Source organism: Pagrus major, chromosome 21 (assembly GCF_040436345.1).
Source record: "Pagrus major chromosome 21, Pma_NU_1.0".
Lineage (NCBI taxonomy): Eukaryota > Metazoa > Chordata > Actinopteri > Spariformes > Sparidae > Pagrus > Pagrus major.
The window spans coordinates 18,906,697-18,924,654 of NC_133235.1; the positions used below are offsets into that span (position 1 = coordinate 18,906,697).

Here is a 17,958-nt window from a genome sequence, read left to right on the forward strand (position 1 = left end):
AATTTTCAGTCTGGGCCAAAGTAGAAAACCAGACTGACATTGCCATCCGTAGCGCTTTACTGCTAGCGTAACTAAAATCAAGAAGCTGTCACTGTCGGAAGACAATTCTGACGGTTACAAATATTTTATTATTCAAATGTATGCAATCTCATGTTGGGCCTTTTCTTTGAGTGTGTGCAGTCCAGGTAATATGAGAGCAGCAACCTGTAATAATTCTTATTACCTTCCTCATTCACACAAAGCCGGTGTATCCAATCCATTATCCACTCCTATGCCTGCATTTCCCTATATCTCACAAAACCAACCACTCGCATCCAATGAGAAAGTCAGATGCAAATGATGTCACCTCCAACCAAACGATAGTGGGGCAACGGCGTGCAATTATTCACGGACGACCTGTAAGATGATTCACGTCAGCGTCTCCTCTGCTGCTGTCAGTGTGACTCAGACTGATATTCCTGAAGCCGAGGATCCAGGAGGGGCAAAGGGATTGTGTTGAAACACTCTCAGATCTCAGGTCTGTCACTGTTTGCTCAGTGAGTTTTTGTCTCAGGGGTGGTGCTATGAGTTGTGCAGCTTTTAGACTCCGTTGACTCGAGCACCAAGGCCACGATCTCATATTTTTCTAAACAATGCTTTATTTACAGGATTTGTTATTATTCATTTTTGTTTGGATTTGTTAGCGTGTTTGCCGCCACATTATGTTTACTTTACTGCTACATACCGTTCATGTATCAGTAAGTGAATAACTTTCTGCAGGTTTTTCGAAAATGTATGTTATTCCTGCATTTAAAGACTTCCAGTGCACATATCCTCTTATGCTACCAAGACAGTTTATATGTCAAATGTAGCTGCATTTAATTATTGTTATTGACAACCTATATACTTTTTGACTTATTAAGTTTTAAAAGCAGTCACATAGACATCAATTGTATCGATGTCTCTGCCATTGTTAAAGAGCAAACACCATGAATATGTCAAAATGTAATATATAATGCATCATGTCTATGGAGGCCCATTCAATCCCACTGTATTTATAGCACAGTGCCTCTATACATTACAAACTCTGTTAATAGTCTGTAAAGTATTGCAAAGTAATGATGTAAACTCAAGCTCAGTATGATGACACCTCCAGTTAAGAGCTATCATGAGATTTATGTTACATTAAGGTCTCTAGAGGCCCATTGTATTTACAAGTCAGGACCTGTATATGATGGTATTTCAAAATACTATTAAGGTAGTATTGTAATATTAGTACATCAGAGAAATGTTTCATATTATACCCTTAAAGCTTAAAGGGGCACTATGTAGTTTTGGGGAGGAAATTCTGATCAGAAGAAAAAGGTCTAAACAAACTAAATAGAGAAACTGTCTTTGTTTTCATGACTGAATAAACTGAATAAACAAACTGACCTTAAAGGACAACACTATTTTTATACTGTTTTACTTATGGCAGACCCTGCCACCTTTCTAGCTTCGAACTGTGTTCTGATGATCTTATTTTCCTCTGAGAACAGCTTGTTTATCCAATAAATATTTCTGTGTTTGTATTATTACCTCATTTAATATTGTAAATATTGAAATTCTGAGTTCTCCTAAACTACAATTTAAAACCTCTTTAATGTAGAAAATTCAGCTGAGACATTCAGGTAAGTTTGTTTATATGATGGTGAAAATTTCCAAAAATGTAGCCAATCAGCATCATCAGCCAAACAATTTGCATTTGCGTAATTTCTTCAGGAAATGCTTCCTCAAATGTTACTGTTATTTGTCTTTTCTATGTTTTTGTTTTTAATGTTTGCATCCATTTATTATTTGGCTGTTGAGAAACATTTTGTAATCTATTTCTATTGAATGTGATATGTATGAAGCTATTACTGTCAGTAGTCGTACCACTAATTTACTGTTGTTATTGGACCCACTCCCTCATTAAAATTCTGAGTTTTGGCTTGATTACTCAAGCGGTGCTAATCGGCTGTAGACTCTGCCAGAGGGTGGGGGGGACAACTTGGCTTCAGTCAGCACAAGAAAAACAAATTGTACTCATTTGTTTCCTAAAACCACCCAGATGCCATATCAGATCTCAGAAAAGAAATTATTTGTTTGGGAGAGCTAGAGCAGTGTGAAATTAAAGTATGAAATATTTATATCTGGGGAACACAAAAGTCATTTTAGTAAAGACAAATTGGTGCTCTGGAAAGCTTTTACCCAATTTTGACAGAAGATATTCAGACATGTTATAGAAGGAGAAGAACATAAATAATGACTGCTTGACATTAAAGTCTCAGTTTCTGCTCACTGGTACACTATAGGACATTTAACCTGAATTGCACCTGTGCTTTTCCTGCTATCAAAGGCAAAAAAATCTGCTGTGAAAAAAGGTCGATCCCTGTCATCTTTAGAGGGCTAACTTGAAAGTCTTGGTGTGGCCATGTCCGCACTAAGCCCCTACAAATATAAAGAAGATTTCCTCCCTGTTGTGAGCTTCCATCCACACTAAGCTGCAATTAATCACATCCAACAAACAATGCATTTTAGACTGCCTCCTGTCAAGTGCGTCTTGTTATAAGGAGAGGAAATCCATTGTGAATAAGATGATTAAAACTGGCAGCAAAGTACAGGCTTGAAAATAAAGGATGCTTGCAGTTAACTATCTGTTGGGGTTTAGCTTAGGAGGAGATACAGTTTCTTTTCTCCACATAGCTGCACTGAGGTAGTTGGTATCAGGGATTAACAGATTTTATTCTCAAACACTGCGGTTTCTTATTCCACTGTGGTTAATGCCAAAATTGGATGTTTGCCTCAAAATTTCAATTTTGGTGAGAGGGGGAACATCTTCTTAAGCATGTTGCATGTAGGAGGATCATCTTCAGGTTTACACAGCTCGGTTTAATCCTAATCGAATCCTAATAGGAAAACAGAAGCATCTATTCAACAGAGGAAACCCCTTCCAAATACTATTTCAATTTTTACGGCAGAGGATTTGACACATTTACGGGCGCTTTGGTGGGTGGAGGAGAGAGTTGTCGCACACTGACATGAAGGGACATGTTGACAGAACGTGGGCTCGTATAGATAATGAATGTGGGTGTTTTGAAGTCAACGTCTGTGTGTGTTGCCTTTAATTTTAAGGACAAAGCTACTTTTGGATAAATTTCTCCCAATTTGGTACTTAACACAAGCAATATTACAAAGTACGTCATGAGGAAGGATTTGTTCTGTCTCACATTGGTGGCGGATGGCAGCAAAATGCAGATTTAACATCTACTCTGGCAGAAATTAAATTAAACAGGATGATTTAGCCTTTCAATAATGTTGGTCTGCTTATCTGTCGATCAGTCAGTTGGTCGGTCCACCACATTCGCCCAGACTGTTACAACTATTGGATGGATTTTCATGACATTTGCAGCACACAGTCATGCCTCACTGAGGATGAATTGTATTAAACTTTTTATCCATCGTTCATAATAACTTGTCCTTTACTTTAGTTAACGGCAAAATACCTTCAAACTAATATGGTGAACCTGGTAAAGACTAAACATCCTGTTGGCACCAGTATACTCCATCAGAAGAGCTTGTTGGATGGTTGGACAGCTTTGAAATCCCCTCCCCCCCACAGCTTTCCAAAGTCAGATCAATTTCCGGTCAAATTTCTATAAATTTTAAAAAAATCCAAAATTCAATAATCAGAGATAAATGCACAAATACAAATACTTCTGCTACTTCAGCACCACGGACAGCGGCATGGATTAATCACAGCACAGTTAGGCAGTTAGGCTACGTTCAGATGCCGCAGGGTAAGGCGGGTGTGGGAGTGTGGGAGTGTCATGTGCTGTTAGCGCCCCGCTGATAAGTTTGCTGATATGCTACATACTGGTCCTACTAGTGATCATTTGTCCACATTGACGGATTAAAAATAACAGTAAACAACCAGCAACCAACAACAACTGTGTGTTTTAAACTGGGGCATTAGACCAAACCCAGTGATCACAAGTGACCACAAACATCGCACTACACAAAGAAATGTCCGTTGTGTTCCCTCTGTAGCATTTAGCCATGCTAAATGCCCGCCCAATGCCTCTGATCTGCGGTCATGCCTCTGCAAGAGTAGGTTAAAAATGTTGTGCCCACAGTGATCATCGGCTTCCACAGATGGAAAAAAAAGTGTTTTGAATTGGGGCACAATGCAAAACTGAGTGAATACACATGACATATTACGTTACCCTCAACTGTGGTTTGATCGGCAGCTTGCTTGATTGACGTCGAGCTGCGTTTCTCCAAAAGTTGAGTCTGTTTCAAACAAAACGCTCTGGTCTGAATGTAGCCTTAGGCTGCTTATATTCCAGAGAAATTGCCGGGGCCATAGATCCTAACAAACCTCAGTCAGATAAAGAATCAGTGAGTCAGGCCGACTAGATATGATAGGTGATAGATATGCAACTAAACAAGGCAGGTTTTGATGGAGGCAGGTTTTGATAGAGGCAGGTTAAGAAGGGGGTTGTATTTTGATCATTTTGCTAACAAGGAGGATGGCAGCCGCGGTCAACCCCCCTCAACGTGCATGCCTTTCAGTGGAGATTATGTGAAAATGAGCACTGTAGTCCCGATATTCAAACAATATGTTGTCTCTTTTCATCCCACCCTGAGTTGAGCCGTTTGGAACAACTATAAACACTTTTGACTTCAGACATCTTCCTAGAAAACGACTTCTTCTCTTGTATAACCAGACCTGTAGCGTTGTCATTGAGTAAGCATGTTAGCATGCTAATGTTAGCAGCCTCTCAGAGCTGCCAGTGTGGCTTTAGGCTCCATGTCTTGTTCCTTATTTTTGTGTTTTGCTGTGAAAAAATGTTACCTTTGACTTTCTGGTACCAGCCAGGTCCTTTGTACTGTATCTGAGCCTGAGTTTATATCTAGGTTGTTTTCTACAAGATGTTAGTTGGACTGCTCTTCAAAGTGTGAATGAAAGTCAAGTGGTGGAATAATATTCCCATAAGAGAGTTCCCGCTCAGAGATGTAAAAATTCAGATCTATGGATTTGAGTCATACAGACACTGAGAGTGATGTGACAGCTGTGATGTGCTGATCATGAAAGGCTTTCATTTTTAGCCTGAGTTTAGAGTCACCAGAGAAAGAGGCACAATCATATGATCTACAGTATGTAGACATTTGTCCCCATTCATCCATGTCACAAAAGCCACTCCACAATTATGGAAACTTATACTGTTCAATGGGACAGACATCTTTGTGTTTGGGCTTAATCACAGGGGGGGATTTAAACTGCCATGTGGGGAAAACCATAATTTTATGTTTCCTTGTATGTCTGACTGTCAATTCAAGAGATTGATGTTTAATTTCAAACATTGTCTCTCAGATTAATTAAACGTTTTTGTCACCCACTGAGCAATTCTCTATTCTTAGAGAAAGGAGCCCTAAAGGAGGTGACACACTTAGCCGGTTGAATTTACACCTCAATAATGACTTACATATAAAAACACCTGTTCAGCTTGGTAAAAGCCATAAAATTCTTCAGAATCAAAATTCAAAACATTTTGCAACATGATGTTTGATAATTGGATGCTGATATATAAACAGATAATGAATGACAATGTAAGTCAGTTATAATAACATGTCTTCATAGGAGAAGTGATAAGTGTAAAAAAACTGAACATTGAACATTAATAAACACAAAAAATGTCCATGTATCAGCTTACAACTGAATTATAATGTGTTATACACTATTTAAGAAATGTGTATATACTTCTAATAAATGACCATCAGCATCAATTTAAATACTGGATCAGTAAGTTGTTTAATCAAGAGCAAAACTTAATATATATAATCTGCTCTGTGAAGCTATACTTAGGTACAGTGTCTCTTTAAAGTAAATGTAAGCATGGAGATATACATAGACATAAAAATCTGCTCCCCATTATATGCGCAAAATATTATTTTCATCATCCAGCGGTTGTCCTAATGTGCAAAACAATAAATAAAAACACACACTACAAGTGTGGTGTGCAGGAAAAACAAAACATCCTACACAAGATTAGGAGTCTAAAGCGATGCTACACCTGAGGCTGTGAGGCTGTTCACAGTGTAGTGCTTTGGGCAAAATAATGGCAGCAAGCTAACACGCTTACAATGACAATGCCAACATGCTGATGTTCAGCAGGCATAAAGCCATGTTTACCATGTTCATCACCTTCGTTTAGCACATTAGCATGCTATGTTCGCTAATTAGCACCAAACACAAAGTACAGGTGAGGAGCATAAATCAAAGTACGGGGCAAATTAAATGTTGGCCTAATGATCGAGCTAGATGAAAAGTCAGGGGGACGCTACAGTCAGAGGGATTTGCCCACTGGGAACCATGAACATCTGTACCAATCCATCCAGCAGTTGTGGAGTTATGTTAGTTTGAACCAAATTCGCAGACTTACCAGTCAACAAATCAACGCTTTCATCTGCTTGGTTGAATGCCAAATATTTGCTATTCCAGGTTCTCAAATGCGAGGGTTTTTTGCGTTTCTTCATTTTATACTATTATACCTAAATATCTTTGGGTTTGGGATTGTTGTTTAGACAAAACAAGCTGTATGAAGACGTCACCTTGGCCCCTCAGAACTCCTGACGGGCACTTTGTCACTATGTATATTGACATTTTACACACTAAACAATTAAGCAAGAAAACTATCAACAGATCATTGTTAATAATGGAAACTAATTGTTAGTTGCAACCACAACAGTTTCACAGCAGAGTACAGCATCCTATGACGTCTACGTGGGCCTGTTACCGCCAGGCGTCAGTCACTGACGACACTGATGATTATCTCACAAAGGTGAGACTCCAACTCTGCATGACTCTCCACCTCAGCATGATTACACGTCACCTGCATGGTTGGCAGCACACTGATGGACGCACAAACACACCTCCTGCGACAGTAAAATCCATTGGCAGACTTTCATCTGTGTAATGAGCAGCGGTTAACAACAACACCTGAGAGTTGTGTCACTCCTGTGTTCAGAGTCATTGGGGGTAATTAAGATCAAATTAGTCTGAAAATGGTAAAGTTCATCACTCTCACGGAGGGGAGTTGTCAGAGTGATGTTATTCTGGGGCAGTTTCTGATGACGTGGACATGAGCTCGGCCCATGTGACGCAGCGCATTACGGTGACATGCAGGGTGGCCCTCTGGGAGACGCCAGGTTCATTAGTATATAATGAAGTCAACGAGTCAGATTGGAAGGACAAGCAGGTGAAACCTCACCAGGGGGAAGTACAGGTGTCAGAGTGGGTAATAGATCAGTGTGATGAAGGCTACATAACACTCAGTCCACGCACATTACAGATTTCAGTCATTCTCTGCATTCTCAGTCTTTTCAAAATAAGATGAGAAGCTTTATTTAAAGGGGTGTCACACAGCTGTTCTGCTGCTAGGAGGGAAATTACTGCATCTTTAACCCATCAACTGACAGAAGTGGAAGAAATATTCAGGTCATTGAATCAGTATTCAGGTCTACCCACAACAGGCAACCTTTTTTGCTTATCTTATCATTCTGAAGTTAATGCTGATTGCGCAGTGTGGTGTCCAGGAAAAACTGCTCCTTCGCTGATATGTGTTCCTTACCACCGGGACTTGAAAACTGCATTCCTTCCACTAGATCTAACAAAACCTGCCTTTCCATAGCACAGAGATCAGGTTTCTCTGTGAAATTGGGATTCTTATGGTTGTTTTTTTGCTTCGGACAATAGCTGGGCCATTAGCGATAGCCAAGTCTTTGCGACAGCCCCACCCGTTTCTCATATCAGACCACATCATGACAAATGTGATGTGTTGCATCTGTTTTATCTCTTATTGCCTCTTTATGTGCATCAAGTCTGTTCTGCTGCTATTTCTATTAAAGGCAGTTAACCTTTCTCCACCCACTGATCCACCTCCAGCTGACTGGCACAGTTTCTAAAACTTTCCTAAGTTACATGAATATCAACACCTAACATGCTGTATATATCTAAAGATTTAGACTTCTGTGTTGTTGGTCATTGTGGATATTCAAAAGAGCTGAAACAAACTGTTCTTTCTTGAAAATTAATCTGCAACTATTTTGATTTTCGGTTCATCTTTTTAGACATTTAAATGTCAAACATTCTGCGGTTCCAGCTTCTGAAATGTAAGAATTTGCTGCTTTTCTTTGACATACATGATAGTTAAAGGTGCTTTTTGTAAGAAAAATTTATTTTTGAGGCGTGACCCAACAATCCCAAAGCATCATTATTTGACGAGTTTGGAATGAGACTCAAAAATCAACTTTTCTTACAAGTAGCACCTTTTAAGTGAATATTCGGGGAGTTTGGACTATTGTGAGGACAAAACAAAGCGATTCGAAGGCGTCAACTTGGGCTCTGAGACATTTTGACGGACATACTTTCCCTATATTGTGACATTTTATAACAAATCGACTTATTAGTAATACATACAACTGCAACCTATAGGAAATATGGCATTTGGTGTCACTCTAAATTAAACAATTATAATTTAAAACACTTCCTATAAAGTCAAAGACAACTGGACAAAACATTTTCACTGTATTCTAGCCTCTGTCAGTGAAGTCATGTTTGTTTTTATGGTCATATATTATATCTAATGTCTAGTGTGTGTGTGTGTGTGTGTGTGTGTGTGTGTGTGCTCTTCAGCTGAACTACAAAAGCATACCACAGAGGACAACCTAACATCTAAGAGGCAAATAAAACTCTCCAAAGATCCCACATAAAGTTCAACCTGATTGATTTCTGCCTTTGTGTTTCTTTTATTCCATATACCATTTCCTGTTTTTTTGTTTTTTTTTTAGTTTAGCCCACATTCCTGTCTATTAAAAACCTCTCACAGTGCGCCTCCCAGAAACACAAAGCAGCAGCAGCAGCAGCAGCAGCAGCAGCAGCTCCGCACATGAACCCACCGCTGTGGTCGCTCTGGTTTTGCGCCTCGCTCCTCCTCGTCTGGCTGCAGATCTCCTGAGCCCTCAGGTGCCCAGAGATGATGGCGCAGTCCGGGTGAATCGCTTTGGCCTGTAAACACGAGGGAACTTAGTTATCTATAAGTGAAGCAGACCGATGCTGTCGGCTGGTTGCTCAGAGGACGGACATAAAACATCAGCAGACACACCTCTTTGGATAGATCACTTCTGTTATAAGATCTTCTCTGAAGATGCAACATCATGTTTAGAAAAAGTGTATCGTACACATTTTTAATCTAGCTGTTAATCAAAACTCACTAGGCTGATATTTTGCCCTCAGAATAACATTCATGACAAACAATTAAAGTCATTTATTTCCAACATGCTTTGTGCAAATGCATGCTCAAACCTTGCAGACTATAAGACATCATCTGCACCGGTCACACACCCTCTTTTTTTATTTTTTTTTTTTATTTCTTACCCTCCCTGCTGATTTTGTCTTTCACGCAGGTCGCGAGCCTTGATAACCACTAATTAACGCCAGCAGCTTAATGAGAACATTTGCTGCCCAAGTGCAGTGTTTGCTCCAAGGGGCCAGAGGAGGACAGAGGATAATAATGGTATTAGCATTGCAATAAAAATGTCATTAGGCTGCAATTAAGTCAAACGTTTCCTAATTAGGAGGTTTATTCGCGTGTAAAATGCTGCAGCAAAGGGTCAACTTCAGCTGCACTTTGAGCTGCTTTTAATCAGTTGGTGGAGGAAACCGAGAGGAAGAGCACATGATAAAGAACATTAAATGAATAAAAACACTTACTCTGTGCCACAGATGAAGATAAAAGATGAGGAGAATGAATTTCTCCTGTCCTCCTTTACGACACATTTCCATCTGTTTATCTGTCTTCTTTACTGTATCCTTCATCGGACGGTGATGGTGAAGGTGATGTGCGCGCAAATCCAGGTTATTTGTTCCTCTGCGCCTCTGTAAGACTCACTTCTTCTTTCCAGCCTCGGCATGAAAATGTCAACCTGAAAATAGATGAATCCTGGCGCTCCCTGCGAGCTGCAAACTTGAAGAAGAAGAGCTGCTGTCGCACATCTGCTCTCTCTCTCTCTCTCTCTCTCTCTCTCTCTCTCTCACTCACTCACACACACACACACACACACACACACACACACACACACACACAGCGTAAAATTAGGTGAATTAATGTCTCCAGTCAGAGAGACGACAATAGGGACGCGTGGCGCATACATGTCTCCAACAGACCCTGTATTATGTTAAACCTTGATATTACAAAACATGTGTGCATCAGTGACACCATTTTGGGTTGAAGTTGTTAACATCTTGAGTGGCTGGTCTGGCTCAGCAGCTCCCCTGACTCCTGTTAACTAGGGAACAGATCCCAAATACCAAAAATATTTTAAAAAATGAGTATTTTTCTGTTATTAAGGTTGGTCTGCTCACAGAAAGGTGCTGTATCTCCGGACCTGAAAAACTGTATATATATGTAATGGTTGAGATTGCCTTTTGACTATTATTTTTTTAGTTTTTTCATGCTTATTTTTCACTATATTTTCCTTTCCCATGTTCAACACGGTCTGTTCCACGATCCTAAATGACGAGGAGATGTGTGAACGCGTGTGTGGGCCACTTGCCTTGTTTTTTGTACTATAAAAATTGTCAAAACTGAAAATTCAATACAAATTTGAATAACAAAAACATATTTTACGAAGCATTTATCATTCATAATTACCAGTGGGAAGAACTTATTCAGATACTGTGCCTGTGACCATGCGCTGCCACGTTTTACTTTGCCTGCAACACTTTTCAAAGGCTCACTTTTTACTCAAACACATTTATCTGTAAACTGCTTTGCACTGTAAGCCTTAAAGTTCCCCTCCAGACATGTTTTTCAAAAGTTCGATTATTTTGTTAAAATCCATGAAATTACATCTACTCCATCTCCCTAATTAAAAAATCCTGAAGCTAGGATTATGCAAATATGTGTCAAACTACATCACAGGAGGTGCCAAGTCCATCAGAGGCTGTTCAGACGTGGCATCAACATGCGTCCAGAGTGATCCGAACACAAGCGGGCAGCTTAAAGTACAGGTGTGAACAACCCCGAGACACATCGAGGACACAGGATCACTCAGACCGGACTCTTTTAGTAGTGTGTCCTGGGCCACGTTGAAAGACCGTCTACTCAACTGACGTCCTCTGCCAAACAACAAGCAGAATGGATTACACATTGTCTGATTTCCATGTGGTTCACTGTAATGCAGATTGCAGTTGTTGTTGTTGTTCTCTTGTTTGTGAACACGCAGTCTATTTCAACTAAGTATTGATCTCCTAACTGCAACATCATAGAGTCCCTAACAAAAGGCCTGATTTTAAGAGTTGGTGCATCATGAGAAACCTTTTCAATTTTGTGAAACAGCTGCAACAAATTTTAAATCTTTCACGCCTTCTTGCAAATTTGGCATTAAATGCAGTACATTAGGACATTGCTGATTTCCTTGTTTGTCGTGACATTGCTGTACCAGCATGTCTGCGTCTAAAGTGCGTCTCATCTGCTAACACTTAGCAGCTGTTTGAACACACTGTTTAACTGATTCCACATTTACAGTTAATATTTGAAAGAAGACAACATTTTATTGACAGTAAATATGTCATATTTTACAAATACGTTAAACAATTTCACCAATATAGGCAACTACTTTTCACGTCCGTGGAGAAAGTCCCCAGACTCCCTTAAGAAAATCGTCAATTTTTCTGGGTTGTTGAGTTATGACAAACTTTGTAAACTTAGACATTCAAAAAAGAAAATTAGCCTGCAACTGTTTCTCATGCCAAACATTTTGGTGATTCTAGCTCTTCTTCAGATGTGAGAATTCACTACTTCCCTTTCTTTTCTTACATGATAGTACATTTTAGGTTTGAAACTTTGGACAAAACAATACATGATGTCACTTTGCGCTCAATGATATCAGTCCATGGACAAAATAGCCTCATGCATGTCTTATAGACGTATTATAATGTGTTCACATAAAGCATGTTCTTAACAAAGTTATGTTAAGTCATGAGACCACAAACTGACACATATTAAGTTTTATTCTACCATAAAAGTACTTACTGCAATAAACTTTGATGGGAATAGGGGCCCAATGGCAAATTATTTTTAATAAATCAAACAACAAATTAATTGTAATCTGGTTTGGCAAGATTTGACTGATAGGATATCGTCCTTAAGGTTGGTCCTGCTTTATTACAATCTGGCCTGTGATTGCTTTACATGATGAAAGATCAACATAGGAGCGAGAGAAGTAAAAGATCTGAAGCTTGATGAGTATTTGCTGATAAGTTTTAACTCATGATTTCCTTCTCAATCTTTGTAGAGTGTCCCGGGGTCAAAATCTCATTTTTAAACCTTAATGATCTGAGCTGATATGCCATATTCCTACTTTAATTTATGTTTAATCAAATGAACACAGCAAACCTGTATGGCTATGTACAATTCCAGCATGCTGCTCATTTTGGCCCAATGGAAGTAAAGGACCAGGAACAATGTGGTGGAAAAGTCCTGTGAATAAGAAGTTGAATAAAAGAAAATTTTACATGTTCGAAGCGAAATCATGGAGCGAAACAAAGAGCAAAGTAAAATGGGGCGAATTCCTAACATCCTTCTTTTTCAAAAGTCAGTCATTCAATAATAATCATAAAGACTAAAGGATAAGTGAGGCAGTACTGTAGGGATTCAGATGAGGATGCTTCTGAAATAGAAGTAGGTTTTTTTTATTATTATTCTTTTATTTTTAAATGTGAAGGATTGATGGTAATGAGAAAACAACTGTCAACATTCAGATGCTAATCAAATTGTCAACCTTGCAATTATCTTCTTTAATGACATTCATTAGAGCCTACATTAGCATTAGCTTACATTTATGGACTGGCTGCCAGACACAGTGAAAGAAGTATTCAAAAGTACCTCCAGCACCAAAATATCTACTTACTTCCACTACAGACTATATTTCTACAGTTTGACAGCACAGTTTCTATCATCATGCACTGTACATAATGTATATATATGTATAAAAGCTTAATGCGCATAATCCATCCACCCTTTGTACACATATATTCATGCTATCAAATTAATATTACCGCTGCAATTATTCATTATGGGGTAGTTTAATCTACAGCAATGCATCATATTCTTTAACATCATCATATATTTGTAGCATGACTGTCGTCTGAGAGCCAAGCATCTCTAAAAAAATCAACTTTTCATGAACTCATAGTCTGTTTTCTTCTTTGTGGCAATGCATATCCAGTTAATCCAATTGGAATTTTATATAGTTTATATAGCTCAGGAAGACTTAATCTTTTAGTTTGAGGGCCGCTGTGGCTCAGACAGTAGAGAGGGTGGTATACTAAGTGAAAGTTCAGTGGTTCGATCCCCTCGACACGGCAAGTTGAAGTATCCTTGGGCAAGACACTGAACCCCAAATTCCTCCCATTGGCTGTTTCATCGGTGTGTGAGTGTGAGAATGACTGAGCATAGAAATATTGTGGAGTGCTTTGGAAAAGAAGTGCTTATTATTATTATAAAATTTCATTTAAACAATTCAATTAAATATTAAATTGTTTAAAATGTATTTTATCTGCAATTGATAGGTCAGTGATAGGTTGTTAGGAAACACAGATGATGCAGTAGCTCAAAGGCAAATGGGGTGGGGTATGATTAGAAGGACAGTGGTAAAAGTCTCCTGAATATATTTCCATGTTGCTCCCTGGGAGCAGGTTTATGGATAGTTCTTTACAAATGGGGCTATGTGAGGCAGTTTGAGGCCAGTGCTAAAAAAGCAAATGCCTTCCCTACAGAATAGGCTCCCAAGAACAAGAACACAGGATTTAACCTTCAACAACTCCTCTGGAGCTACTCTGTGATTCATTTACTGGAACATTTAACGTCAGGTGTTCAACAGAAGCCCCTCACTGTCCCAGTGTGTATCTGTATCCCAGTGGCTTCAAGAATAATTAAAAACAAACCTGTTGGTCTATAGGGTAGCATGTTATCAGGTTTGGGTAATCACTGTAGCTTGGGCTTCCCATAAAGCTGATCCTAAAACACTGACCCGTTCACAAACACACATTAACAAAAGATTTGTGCAATAGCCCCGATGCCTGTTGGCTAATGGTTTATTTTCAAACAACCAATATGTTTGCATTTAAACAAGGCCTTGCATTTCCTGTTTGATCACTGGTTTCAATTTTGTGGAGCAGGGACACCTATCTCTCTATCAACAGTAAAGGTGTTGTTTAGAGTGGAAACAGCATAGTGTTTGATCCCCGCAAGAGCTAATGTATCCTATTCAAGCTTGTGTTTTCACAAGCTAGAGTCAATTGTACTTTAAACATGTCAAAACTGAGGCTGGGAAAAGCCCATTTTAGATGAAGCCAGTGAGTCATCTGCAACTAAAGATTATTTGCATTTTTTATCTTAATGTCTATGGGGGCAGCTATATATGTTTAGTATCTGAGTCCAATAAATATTGTATTCTGTTGTATAATGTTGTATCGCATCATGTTATTGATTAATCTACTGATTATTTTTCTGATTCACCATGTGGTCTGTAGAATGTCAGCAAAATCTACGGTGGCCCTGAGGGCCAAAACTCAACAACATTTCAGAAAACACAACATTTCAGACAAGGGGAAACACTTGTGCTTGCTCGTTTACAATGTTGTGTTTTCTAAAGTGCGTTTTGTGAAATGTTGTTGTGTTTTGTGAAATGTTGTTGTGTTATTCATATTTGAAAAGCTGAAACCATTGAATGTTTGCTCTAAAAATGACTTGAATATTACAGTAAAATGTAATATTGATTACATTGATTTGACAATGTAGATTAACTAATTGATTCATTTACTTGTTTCAAATCTAACCAAAAAAGATAGATCTCATTCCTATACCAAAGAATAAAATAAATGCATTTAGTATGTTGTTTCTCCTAAACCTACACAGTTGGAAGCCTTTACTGTGTCCAGTAAACAGCATAAGGATGCCTTTGTTAACCAACCTGCACTTAACTGTAATATTTTACAAGATGAAAGACTAACAAAGGGTAGAGAGAGACAGAGGATCTGAAGCCATTGAGTCCACGTTTCTATTTGCTCACAGGTTTTCATTCATGATTTACTGTATGCAGAAAAAACATCCCCTCAGTGAAAATAATTGGGTCAACATAGCACAAAACACAGTACTGGATTAACTTTGTCCAGTTCTCAGGGGTAGACAAGGGGTGGTATTGACCCTGTTTCAGTGTTAGTTTTTATATTACTGTTGGGTTATTTACTTGAAATAAAATACAGTATAATCGTAAACATGGACCGATTATGAGACATATAGCAGCAAGACGCCCAGACTGTCATTTGCAGTCTTTTTGTATTCAATTTTTGGTTGTTTTGTGTCTCTTTGTAGTTGTTTTGTGTCTATTTGTTGTAATTTTTGTATTATTTGAGGTTGTTTCATGTTTCTTTGTTATATCTTTTGTGTCTTTTTGTATATTTCTGGGCTGTTTGTGGCAGTCGTGTGTCTCTATGTGGTCATTTAACATCTCTTTGAAGCTGTTTCATGTCTCTTTGTAGTACTTTTGCATCACTTGACACATTATAGTGGTTGTTTTGTGTCTTTTTGTGACTCCCTGTTGTGGTACTTGTGTCTCTTTGAGATTGCATGGCTATGTTTTAGGTTTTTAGGCTTTTATTGACTTTTTTTAATATTATTTTGTATTTTGTACTTTTTAATGTCAAATTCTCTTACTAATTTTCTACCTGTCAAGGAACTACAGGTGGAAAATAGCTATTTGTCAGAGCCTGGTGCATCACATCTCTCCTTAGAAAGCCTAATGGTCTTCGTGCATTGTCCCTGTTTAAAAAAGATGTATTAAACGTGCAAATTATGCAAAAAAGTTATTTTTTAAAGTATCCTCGCTGTGTGTTTACCCTCCCATTCATATTCTTCCTCCTGACAGGTCCCAACATGTTTCTTCTTGTTTTCATTCTCCATTTTTTTCTTTAGCCATAGCCTGGAAGCTCAGGTCAGGCCATATCAGTGCTACAGGACAAAAACATAGTCCTTGCCTTGCTTGAGGCCTTGTTTTAAGAGGAATGTCACCCAATTTCAGAAATCGCATGTATTATTCCTGAGTCTCAGACACAGGTCAGGCAATAGCCTACTTGTTAATGTGTTCCTTCTTCCCCTAAAACCTGAGGCTAAAGAGCTCACCATTAAATTTTGATGTCAGGGTAAAAATGTGGCTCTGCTATGTGTAAAAATGAATGACTTTGTATGTGTGTGTGTGTGTGTCAGCTCTTGCAGCCAAATTGTGTTAAATATAACTGGTTTATAACTGTTTGCAAAGCTTGAATGTGAATTTATTTGATTTGACAACTCCACAAAGTGAGCGTCTCATCAAGTCAGTGGAGCAGATGCTAATTTTACAGCCCAAAGACTTCAGGAATTCAAAGTTTGTCCCCCTCTAGAAAGAGTGCCTATTAAGCTGCATGTATATTTGATGTTAAGTCAAAGAATGTTATATCAAAGGATTTTAGATCATTTATTGCGACAGATAGATGTGCACTTACTGTATATTTGTGGAGGTGGCTTGGGACTCAAAGGGCTCCATAAATCAATCGTAGAAGTCTAATGCTGACATTAAACCCCCTGAAGTAATACACAGAACAGACACTTAGTGTATCACTCAGATGGGACTTACATAATACAGAACTCAAGAAATGCAACCAGGTAGGGAAAAGGCTGGATAATGGAGTGATAAATGACAATCACCTAAGACTGAAGGTGAAAGAAGTGATTGAGTTGCCATTTCCTGTAAGCAATACATTTTACTTTGACTGCTTTTCTGTCAAAGTAAGTCTGATGATAAGACTGTGCCATTTTCTTGTAACAGGAAGTTAGCTGAAGCACGCTTTCAGATTTCTGTCAGATTTCTGAAGCTGTCAGAAGTCAGAAGTATCTCTATATCACAGGAAAGATTTAGGAGCTCATGACAGTCAGTGTATAAGATTGTCATCATGGTCGATTTTTTCAGTTTTGGTTGCTCAGAAAGAGATACATTATCTCTGATTTGGATCCAGTTCCGATTGACTCAATGTCCTTGTATAGGAAACAGCAACTTAGTCTATGTTTATCACCCTTGGTGAATTACATTATAGCTCTGATAAACAAACTTTGACTAAGGTTTATGGTTGTGAAACTGTGGAAAATCTTGTATGTGTATGATTGATGGCACTGTGTCATTTTATTACCTACTTTACCTGCTTACATTTTTTTACATTAATCACTGTTAACCTGTCTATATTTTCGCATTTAATATATTTTGAATTTGCACCTCATTGAACAACAATTTGCCTCTTGATAAATAAAGTTCTGTCCTTTTTTATTTTATCAGCTGTATGTATTTTGGGCTTTTTTCTTCATACCTGTTGCAAATTATGTAAAATCTACTCATTAAACCACTCATATCTTTATCTTGACCTAGCAATAAAGATAGTGAAAAGTCTGGATTAGTGTGGAAATATCAACCTGTAAATATTATTTATTTATTTATTTATTTTAATAATAATCATCATCATCACAACAACAACAAGAATCAATTGAGAAATTGATTTATAAATAAAATTGATTTGAAGAATCATAACAATAATTTTTATTGTTTTTGTTGTTCTTGGTTGATATAGTAAAAATAGATCACCCAGTTTAGTCTGTGTTCTCTGTTCAATACAAATATTATTAATAATATTCAGTAGTCTTGTATAGTTTTTCTAGAGGATGTTTAGCTCGATTAGTCTGCCCTCTGCAGGACAAGGGAGTTAAAAAATATTTGTTCTCATCCCCTGAGCTAAACTTAAACTTTGTAACACTTCGTCCAGTTTTATTTTAAGAGATGTAGTAACAGAGGTCTGTTAATCAAACTGGAGAA

The 17,958-nt window shown here is 38.2% G+C and overlaps 1 protein-coding gene across 1 annotated transcript in view; it reads right to left on the reverse strand.

The window, feature by feature from the left end:
- The window catches only part of LOC141016923 (pituitary adenylate cyclase-activating polypeptide type I receptor-like), a 32,424-nt gene extending 22,586 nt beyond the window's left edge, over positions 1 to 9,838 (reverse strand). Inside the window, exons 1-2 of the mRNA XM_073491514.1 lie at positions 9,767 to 9,838; positions 8,959 to 9,067 (exon numbers count right to left, since the gene is read on the reverse strand). Coding sequence (XP_073347615.1) covers positions 8,959 to 9,067; positions 9,767 to 9,838 — 181 coding nt within the window. The remainder of the gene's footprint in view (positions 1 to 8,958; positions 9,068 to 9,766) is intronic.
- Between the last annotated feature and the right edge of the window lie 8,120 nt (positions 9,839 to 17,958).